Genomic DNA, 11,166 nt, shown 5'->3' on the forward strand with positions numbered 1-11,166 from the left:
AAAAACCCCTCCAAAAAAAAAAAAAAAAAAAAAAAAAAAAAAAGCCACCAGGTCCAGGTCTCAAACCACAGCTGGCTATATGAGTCTAGCAACGTAACCACTACGCCACCTGATGGCCCTACTATAAGAATATTCTAGGTGCATGTGTGCTTTTATGGAAGCAGTAGGCCAAAATTTCAATTGATTTTCTAGATATTTCTTCATGAGGTTGTAAAATTCTGTTAGCTTGTATGGTTATTACAGGTCACAAGACAGCTATCTTCAGAGAACACTAAGGGCCTATGACCCTATGCTTGCCCCATATAGAAACTTGTTTCCCATTTTCCCACACTCCACACTGCTGTGAAATAACTTAGTTACTCACCATTGGTTTTGATCATTTACAACTCAACAGAGATTCGAAGTTACTAAAAATCACGGGGACTTAACACTATACCCTTTTCCATACTGATCTGAGAGACAGCTATAATACACTTCATCCAGAGAAGTACCTACCTATTCCAATCTTAAATGCATACTTCTAAGCTAGTGTGTTCACAAAACAGTATACCCAGCCAGGTATAATTCACCTCACTCTTTTTGAGAGAGAGATTTTTACTATAGGGCATGCGCACTTGCTGAGGAGAGAGACAGAAAACAAGAAATCGCCCCCCAAGGGGGGATGGCCACACTATAATCCCTTCTCCTCCATTCTCCTCTTAGGACCTTGGGCACATGTGTGTGCATGCATACACACGTGCCTCATGAGAGTTTTATAAGTCACCAGGTCCAGGACTCAAACTGCAGTCGACCATGTGGCAGTCTAGCTATGTAACCATTACACCATCTGCTGGTCCCTCATCCCACTTTTCATATAGACTTTGGCAAAATCATTGAGAATATAAACAGAACAAAGTCACCATTCCTCATATATTTTCGATCTCAAGTAACTCTAAGGCCCAATTTGCCCCTTTTGGAAAAGTCCTTTTCCTGAGTGACTCACTATAATAGAGAGGCTGAATTTAATGGCACCTGTGATTTTGGAGCCTTTAGAACAACTCTGAATTTAAGTTACAAACTAGTTCTTTCTTACTTCTAAAAATCTCAGTGAATAACTGAAGTAACAAGTTGGGGCAGGTTAACCTGAGTCAAAAATGTTACACACGGGGACCAGCAGTTGGTGTAATGGCTATGTCACTGGACTTCCATGTAGTCAATCACGGTTTAAGTTTCAGACCCAGTGACTTAAACTCATGCCGGACGCGTGTGCGTGCATGCCCAAGATCCCAAGAAGTGAATGAAGGAGGAGGGACTGCGGTGTGGCCATCCTCCCTGGGGGTGGTGATTTCTCGCTTTCTGTCACTCTCTGTCTTTCTGGTGAGTGCACGCACCCTAGAGCAAAAAGAAAAAAAAACAAGTTACACGCAAATAAAGAAAAAAAAATTTCAAATATGTTATACGATGCTTGCTTGTGTTTGTGTTTGCCAGAGAGAAAGAGAGAGAGAAAGCAAGAAAGCACCCCCTGCAGAGATGGCCAGGCCACATTCTTTCTCTTCCATTCTCCTCTTGGGCGTACATGTCAGTTTATTTTCCTTTCTTCTTTTTTTTTGAATTATTTATTTAGTTTTATTTATTATAATTATTATTACTTTTTAATTTGACTAGAGAGAGAGGAAAAGTGAGAAAGCAAGCCACCAGGTTTGGGACATGAATCATGGTTGGCCAGGTGGGAGTCTAGTGCCTCAACCACCATGCCACCTGTGGGCTCCTGGGTTGTTTTTCAAGCCATTGTGTTCAGGATGCAAACCAAGCAGTCAGGTATGTGAGACCCAGCTGCCTTAACCACCGCACCATCAGCTCGTCCAATAACAATTTAAGGTCATATTTAACTCTAGATCCCAACTATGCAAAAAATGCTATAAAACATTTTTTTTAATCACCAAATTAACATAGCATTTGGTTTTAGAGGTTGGTTTGTTTTAGAGGTTTTCCCTTACAGCAAGATAGAGATAGTGAGAGGGAAAGTGAGAAACTACCCCCTAATATGGCCATGTGCCTTCCCTTCTCCTTCATTCTCCTCCTGGGACCTTGGGCATGCATGCACACACACCTGGAGTGAGTTTCAAGCCACTGAGTTCAGGACTTGAACTATAGTTGGCCATGTGGCAGTCCAGCGACGTAACTGCTACATCATCTGCTGACCCCTGGTTTTAGTTTTAAAAATTATTCACTTATTTTTACTTGGGTCATTGTCCTGAGTAACAAATTCCTACTTAAAAACTCTTTCTCTCATAGATGTATTATAAGACAGCTTCATATTCTAATAACTTATTTATATGGTATTTCTTATAGTAATTGAAGACAATTTCTATTTGACTACTAATCTGACTCAAATTTTTATGAGTCAGAGTCCTCTTGTGAAATGAATAAAAAAAGCAAAATACCTTAAAATGTCCCGTGCCTTCATTAGCACTGAAAAATGAGAGCAAAATTAATCAATATTTAATATTTAAAACTTATGTTTAATCATAAAAACATAAAAATAGCATGAATATGAATACTTGAGAAACAATTTAATTTTAAAATACCTAAACTTTTATAAAATAAACAAATGTAATGGTCATTCCTGCCACCTAGTGGTAAGGCAAAGACAACACTACTTTTTAAACTTAAATTTCAGAAGCTAAAAGTATATTCCTAAGTAAATTCTTTTGGGAGAGAGGGGTGGGAAATAAATCAGAATTTTATTTATTTTCCCAGCTTTAAATAAAATCACATCTGTTTAAAGTGTACGATAGGATATTTTGATATATGTGTATATTAAAAAATGATTAAATTAATCTAATATATCTATTATCTCACATATGAATTTTTTTTCTGTTGAGAACATGTAAAATCTACTCTTCTAGCAGTTTTCAAGTATACAATACATTTTTATTAACTGTAGTCAACATACTAGACAACAGGTCTCCAGAAAAAAAGTGTTACTCTTAATATTTAAAATTTCCTCACAGTTACGACTCTAATATTTTTCAGCTTAAAGTACAACTTATTTTTCATTTTTTAAAAACCACTATTAATCTGATTCTTCCCTCTAGTAACCTTTATAAGATAAGATTCTTTATGAGAAGGCTTCTGTATTTCCTCTAGCTTTATTTTCTATTTTTATTTTGTTTAGTTTGCTATATGGCGTGTGTGCTCGCCAGAGAGAGAGAGGAAAAGTGAGAAAGCACACCCCCCCGGGGGAGAGTGATGGCCACTCCATGATCCCTTCTCCTCCATTCTCTTGTAATTCTGGGCATGCACACATACACACCCAACCTAATTCCCAAGCTGCTAGGTCCAGGACTTGAACTATACAGGCACCAGGTGGGATCCAGCAGTCTTTGCCTTCGTGCCACCTGCTGGCTCCCTCTTGCTTTACTCACAGCCTACGGCCCTGGGCATGATTTTACTCAGGTTTTTACCCTTTCACTTAGAAGCCAAGAAGCCCAGAGATTCCTTGCTTAAATCAACTACTCCTACATCCTGAAGAAGACATGGGGGACTAACTTCTGTTGAGCATCTACTGTGTACCAGGCATTATGTATGTATTAGTCTTCACATACTACGCATGGTGGGAGTCTAGTGCCTCAACCACCATGCCACCTGTGGGCTCCTGGGTTGTTTTTCAAGCCATTGTGTTCAGGATGCAAACCAAGCAGTCAGGTATGTGAGACCCAGCTGCCTTAACCACCGCACCATCAGCTCGTCCAATAACAATTTAAGGTCATATTTAACTCTAGATCCCAACTATGCAAAAAATGCTATAAAACATTTTTTTTAATCACCAAATTAACATAGCATTTGGTTTTAGAGGTTGGTTTGTTTTAGAGGTTTTCCCTTACAGCAAGATAGAGATAGTGAGAGGGAAAGTGAGAAACTACCCCCTAATATGGCCATGTGCCTTCCCTTCTCCTTCATTCTCCTCCTGGGACCTTGGGCATGCATGCACACACACCTGGAGTGAGTTTCAAGCCACTGAGTTCAGGACTTGAACTATAGTTGGCCATGTGGCAGTCCAGCGACGTAACTGCTACATCATCTGCTGACCCCTGGTTTTAGTTTTAAAAATTATTCACTTATTTTTACTTGGGTCATTGTCCTGAGTAACAAATTCCTACTTAAAAACTCTTTCTCTCATAGATGTATTATAAGACAGCTTCATATTCTAATAACTTATTTATATGGTATTTCTTATAGTAATTGAAGACAATTTCTATTTGACTACTAATCTGACTCAAATTTTTATGAGTCAGAGTCCTCTTGTGAAATGAATAAAAAAAGCAAAATACCTTAAAATGTCCCGTGCCTTCATTAGCACTGAAAAATGAGAGCAAAATTAATCAATATTTAATATTTAAAACTTATGTTTAATCATAAAAACATAAAAATAGCATGAATATGAATACTTGAGAAACAATTTAATTTTAAAATACCTAAACTTTTATAAAATAAACAAATGTAATGGTCATTCCTGCCACCTAGTGGTAAGGCAAAGACAACACTACTTTTTAAACTTAAATTTCAGAAGCTAAAAGTATATTCCTAAGTAAATTCTTTTGGGAGAGAGGGGTGGGAAATAAATCAGAATTTTATTTATTTTCCCAGCTTTAAATAAAATCACATCTGTTTAAAGTGTACGATAGGATATTTTGATATATGTGTATATTAAAAAATGATTAAATTAATCTAATATATCTATTATCTCACATATGAATTTTTTTTCTGTTGAGAACATGTAAAATCTACTCTTCTAGCAGTTTTCAAGTATACAATACATTTTTATTAACTGTAGTCAACATACTAGACAACAGGTCTCCAGAAAAAAAGTGTTACTCTTAATATTTAAAATTTCCTCACAGTTACGACTCTAATATTTTTCAGCTTAAAGTACAACTTATTTTTCATTTTTTAAAAACCACTATTAATCTGATTCTTCCCTCTAGTAACCTTTATAAGATAAGATTCTTTATGAGAAGGCTTCTGTATTTCCTCTAGCTTTATTTTCTATTTTTATTTTGTTTAGTTTGCTATATGGCGTGTGTGCTCGCCAGAGAGAGAGGAAAAGTGAGAAAGCACACCCCCCCAGGGGAGAGTGATGGCCACTCCATGATCCCTTCTCCTCCATTCTCTTGTAATTCTGGGCATGCACACATACACACCCAACCTAATTCCCAAGCTGCTAGGTCCAGGACTTGAACTATACAGGCACCAGGTGGGATCCAGCAGTCTTTGCCTTCGTGCCACCTGCTGGCTCCCTCTTGCTTTACTCACAGCCTACGGCCCTGGGCATGATTTTACTCAGGTTTTTACCCTTTCACTTAGAAGCCAAGAAGCCCAGAGATTCCTTGCTTAAATCAACTACTCCTACATCCTGAAGAAGACATGGGGGACTAACTTCTGTTGAGCATCTACTGTGTACCAGGCATTATGTATGTATTAGTCTTCACATACTACGCATGCTTTCATTTAGTCTTCAACAGCCCTGCAAATCAGGTACAAGGGGACTTCAAAAAGTCTTTGGGAAGGAATCAAAGTACAAGTTTATTTTGGTGCAAATAAATCTTGAAATCCATGCATACTATTTTCGTAATATGCATTTTCATGAACTTTTTGAAGACCCCAAGTATTAGTATCCCTATTTTACAGAGAAGGAAAATCAAGCTCAGAGAGGTTTAATAACTTGTTTCAGCTCACACAGAGCTAGTGAGAAAGCTAAGACTGAAACTCCAGTGTGCCGACCATCAAATGCACACCTTTCTTCCCTATTACTGTGAAAAACTGAGATCACAATTGCTTATCACCAGAGTGTTTTTATAATAAAAATATAGATTTATAGGTAAATACCTCTTTACATATTACAAGTAAATATCTATAAACTGTTGCAAATCTATGTTTATATAATAGAAATAAATTTATATCTATATGTAAACTTGTAAATACACATAAACATAAATATAAAACTAAGAATTATAAAATAAAATATCCCTTTCACTACAAGAATGTTCTGTGGAGGGGACCAGCAGTTAGCGTAATGGCTATGTCGCTGGACCCCCATATAGTCGACCGGGGTTCGCGTCCCAGACCTGGTGGCTTAAACTCACGCCGGGCATGTGTGCGTGCGTGCCCAAGATCCCGGGAGGAGATTGGAGGAGAAGGGATTGTGGTGTGGCCATCCCCTCTGGGGGGTGATTTCTCGCTTTCTGTCTCTCTGTCTGTCTGGCGAGCGCACACGCCCTATAGCAAAAATCTCTTCAAAAAAAAAAAAAAAAAGAATGTTCTATGGAGAAAACCTGATGAACGGGCTTCAGGCTTCTACCTGAACATTTAGAGAGTGCTCTCTCTCTCTCTCTCTCTTTGACTAGAGGGCATCTGCCTTTGCCAGCAAGAGACAGAGAGGAGAGGAGAAAGAACCCCCAATAGGGAATGATCACTCTGCAATCCCTTCTACATCTCTTCCTCTGCTGGAAATTTTGGGAGTGCACACACAGGTCCATGACTTAACTGTGACGTAGGCCATGAGTATCCGATTACCTTAGTCACCAGTCCACGGAGCCTGCTTGAGAGAGCCTTTTTATTTTTTTAAATAATTATTTTATTGGGGCCGGCAGGTGGCATGGTGGTTAAGGGTGCTGGACTCCCTATGGTTGACCACAGTTTGAGTTCTAGACAGGCTTGCTTTCTCACTTTCTCTCTCTCTCACTCTGTCCCTCTCTGGTCATATTAGGATGAATAAATAAATGTTAGGTAAAATAATTATTTAAAAATTTTTTAATTTAAAAAATAATTATTTTATTTAACTTTATTTTTTAATTTATTTAAATTTGACCAGTGAGGGACAATGTGAGAAAGAGAGAGAGGGAAAGTGAGAAAGCAAGCCACCAGGTCCAGGACTCAAACTGTGGTCTGTCACGTGGGAGTCCAGTGCCCCTACCCATCACATCACCTGCTGACCTCCTGAAAGAGTCTCTTAAGTGACAAGTCAGCCCATTCTATTTGTAGGCAACTTTGTTAAAAATTTCTCCCTATAACTTAACATCTACTGGTCCTAGTTTTGCCTTTTGGTACCCCTACAAATAAGACTGATCTCTCTCTCTCTTTTATTAATGTGATAACCCTATGAACATTTGAGGGGACAGCAGGTGGCGTAATGATTACATCACTGGACTCCCATGTAGTTCGAGTCCTGGACCCAGCGGCTTAAAATTCACACCAGGTGTGTGTGCATGCATGCTCAAGATCCCAAGGGAGAATGGAGAAGGGACTGCAATGTGGGTATCCCCCTCAGGGGGTAATTTCTCGCTTTCTCTCTGTCTGTGTCTGTCTCTCCAGCAAATGCATGCACCCTATAGCAAAAATCTCTCTTAAAAAAATTTGAAATTGGACCAGCAGTTGGCATAATGGCTATGTTGCTGGACTCCTATGTAGTTGACCACAGTTTGAGTCCTAGACCTGGTGGCTTAAACTCATGCCAGGTGCATGTGCATGTGTGCCCAAGATCCCGAGAGGAAAATGAAGAAGAGACTGTGGTGTGGCCATCCCCTGAGGGGTGATTTCTCGCTTTCTGTCTCTGTCTCTGTCTTTCTGGTGAGTGTATGTGCCCTTAGCAAAAACGTCTTCAAAAAAATGAAATCAACTTCAGGGATTTATCAGTTCTTTGTCTTTTTCAGACTAAATATTTTTGTTCTTTCCACTATTGTATATAACACATTTTCAAACAATCTGCTACTCTGCTTAAACTCCAGTTTTACCAACATCTCTTAAAATGTGGTGCTCAGAGCTGAATATGATACTCTAATTGGACTAACAGGGCATACAATAGGGAATTACCTCCCCAACTTATTAAACACCACTGAGCTTAGGGCTGCACTAAATTTTTATCACATCACACTTATTCATGAGACCACTTTTTTTGGTGTGGAAATAAATGTTGCACCTATTACAGTACCACAGACCAGTTTAATCTTTTTTTGATACCCTGTATTATTTCAATATTCATATACTGATAATGGTTCCATTCTTTAAAAAAAAAAAATTGCCAGTGGGCCAATATGCTCAGAATGTGTTAAGAATACGGTGTTAGGGCCAGCAGGTGGTGTGGTGGTTAAAGCACTGGATCTCACACTCACATGTCCAATTCCAGTTCAGGTCCTGGATCAGGCAGCCTGAAAAATACACCTGGCACATGTGCGTGTATGCCTAAAACCCCAAGAGAAAAATGCAGAAGGGATTGTGGCATAGCTGTCCCCGGCAAGGGGTGATTTCTCACTTTCTATATCTCTACCCAGTGAGTGCAGTGCTCCTATGGCAAAAAAATCTTTTTTTTTGAGAGAGATTTTTTGCTATAGGGTGCATGTGCTTGCTGGAGAGACAGACAGACAGATACAGAGACACAGAAAGTGAAAAAATCACTCCCCAGAGGAGATGACCACACAATTGCTTTTCCTCCATTCTCCTCTTGGGATTTTGGACACACATGCATACACACCTGGCGTGAGTTTTAAGCTGCCAGGTCCAAGATTCGAACTGTGGTCAACTACATGGCAATCCACTGACATAACCATTACGCTATCTGCTGGTTCCAAAAATCTTAAAAAAATAACATCATGATGGATCTTTTCTTTTTTTTTTCCCCAAGAGATAGGGTCTTGCTTTGTTGCCCAGATTAACCTCAAACTTGCAGTCCTCCTGCCTTTAGCCTCCCTACTTGCTGGGACTTCAGCTGTGGCTTCTATGGGAGGTAGGAATTAAACCCCAAGATCCTCTAAAATAGCAATACCTGTAATACTGGGCCCCATGTTAATTTCTACAATGATCTTGTGAGAGGCTATTTCAATCCCTAATTTAGAAACACAGGGGACCAGCAGTTGGCATAATGGCTATGTTGCTGGACTGCCATGTAGTCGACCGTGTTTTGAGTTCAGACCTGGTGGCTTAAACTCACGCCGGGCACATGTGCATGCATGTCCAAGATCCAGAGAGAATGGAGGAGAAGGGATTGCAGTGTGGCCATCACCCCTGGAGGGTGATTTCTTGCTTTCTGTCTGTCTCTTTCTGGTAAGTACATGCACCCTATAGCAAAAATCTCTCCAAAAAAGAAACACAGAAGCAGGGGGCCAGCAGGTAGCGTGGTAGTTAAGGCCACTGGACTCCCACATGACTTACATAGGTTCAAGTCCTGGACCTAGTGGCTTGTTTTCTCGCTTTCTCTCTCGCGCTCATCAAATAAGGAAGGACGGAAGGGAAGAAGGACAGAAGAGAGAAGGAAAGTTAAATCATTCTTTAAAAAAAAGAAAAAAGAAATAGAGAAACCGGAGGCCAGCAAATGGTGTAATGGTTACGTTGCTGGACTCCCATGTAGGTGACCACAGTTCAAGCCCTGGCTTGGCAGCTTAAAACCCACATGAGGTGCATGTGCGTGTGTCCCCAAGATCTTAAGAGGAGAATAGAGAAGAAGGGATTGTGGCATGGCCATCCCCCCTGGGGGGCTGATTTTTCGCTGTCTCTCTGGCAAGCACATGTGCCCTATAGCAAAAATCCCTTTAAAAAACAAAAACAAAAAAAATACAAAAACTGGGGGGTCCCATGGTCCTAAAGTAATAAAACCCACATGGACAAGTGCATGGAACAAATCTAGGCCCCAGAGGCTTTGAATAACATATCAGGGATGTATGTGTGTGTGCCCCAAATTCCGATGAGACAGAAGTGAAGGGATTGTGGCATGACCATGCCCTGTTGGGGAGATGCTTTCTCTCTCTCCTTATCTCACTCTGGTGAGCACAGTGGCCTCCTCGCAAATTGTTTTAAAAAGAACGGCAAGGGAACCAGCAGTTAGTGTAATGGCTATGTCGCTGGACTCCCATGTAGTCGACCGCGGTTCGTGTCTCGGCCCCAGTGGCTTAAATCTCACGCCGGGCACGTGTGCGTGCGTGCCCAAGATCCCGAAAGGAGAATGGAGGAGAAGGGATTGCGGCATGACCATCCCCCCTGGGGGGTGATTTCTCGCTTTCTGTCTCTATGTCTCTCTCTGTCTGTCTGGCGAGCGCACGCGCCCTATAGCGAAAACCTCTCCAAAAAAAAAAAAAAGAACGGCAAATGGCTCCATGGATCCCCCACGGCCAACTCCAGTTCGAGGCTGGACCCAGCAGCTTAAAAAAATTTAATTCACACTGGGTGAATTAAGGTTGAAATTTAAGAAATTAAGACCAGAGTAATTCCATAGACAATAGAGGAATAATTAAAGACAATATATAACATTAACTTAATAACAAAAAAGTGATCTATTTGTAAAATCTTAAAGCATATTTTAACTAATATTCTTTAAAAAATAGAGAATTTTCAAGTGTAAAATGAATAATTATAAAGAACATTTAACTGTAGAGAAATAATTTTTTCAAGAATTATTCTATTTTTTTATTTTAATTTTTGACTAGAGAGAGAGAAAGTGAGAAAGCAAGCTGCCAGCTCTGGGACTTGAAGTGGTTGGCCATGTGTGAGTCCAGCACTTCAACCACCATGCCACTGGCCAGACTCGAGATAAATTTTTAAAGAATTATTTATTTAATTTTATTTATTCATTCATTTATTTTAATTTGACTAGAAAGAGACACACACCGAGAGAAAGTGAAAAAGCCACCCACCAGGTCTGGGACTTGAACCATGGTCATCCATGTGGAAGTGTCCAGTTCCTTAACCACCAACCCACCTGCTAGTCACCCCCAAGAAACCATTTTTTCTTTTTTTAAAAATACACATTAATTAATTTATTTTAATTTGACCAGAGAGAGAGAAAGACAGACAGACAGACAGACAGGAAGTGAGCAAGCAAGCCACCAGGTCCAGGATTTGAATCGTGGTCAGCCATGTGGGAGTGTCCAGTACCTTAACCACTGCTCCACCTGCTGGTCCACAAGAAATTTTTAATTGAGTAAAAGACTTGATATAGTTAATAATGTGTGACTAGAATATCTGAATTAAGTGTTTAATTTTCAAGGAAAACAAATTTTAACAACTTCATAAGAGTTGCTGTAGTAGTGTAGAAAACTATAGAAAAAGTCACCTGAAAGAGCCTGAAATGAATATGTTTTAGAGGGTAATTCTGCCAAATGGCTGAAAAGCTGGCAAGCCAGATGCTATTTAAGTGTC

The 11,166-nt window shown here is 39.8% G+C and overlaps 1 protein-coding gene across 1 annotated transcript in view; it reads right to left on the reverse strand.

Moving 5' to 3' along the window:
- The window catches only part of PCGF6 (polycomb group ring finger 6), a 61,837-nt gene that overhangs the window by 31,519 nt on the left and 19,152 nt on the right, over positions 1-11,166 (reverse strand). Inside the window, exon 9 of the mRNA XM_014583318.2 lies at positions 4,314-4,341. Coding sequence (XP_014438804.1) covers positions 4,314-4,341 — 28 coding nt within the window. The remainder of the gene's footprint in view (positions 1-4,313; positions 4,342-11,166) is intronic.

The sequence above is a fragment of the Tupaia chinensis genome, unplaced genomic scaffold (genome assembly GCF_000334495.1).
Source record: "Tupaia chinensis unplaced genomic scaffold, TupChi_1.0 Scaffold144255_1, whole genome shotgun sequence".
Classification (NCBI taxonomy): Eukaryota; Metazoa; Chordata; class Mammalia; order Scandentia; family Tupaiidae; genus Tupaia; species Tupaia belangeri.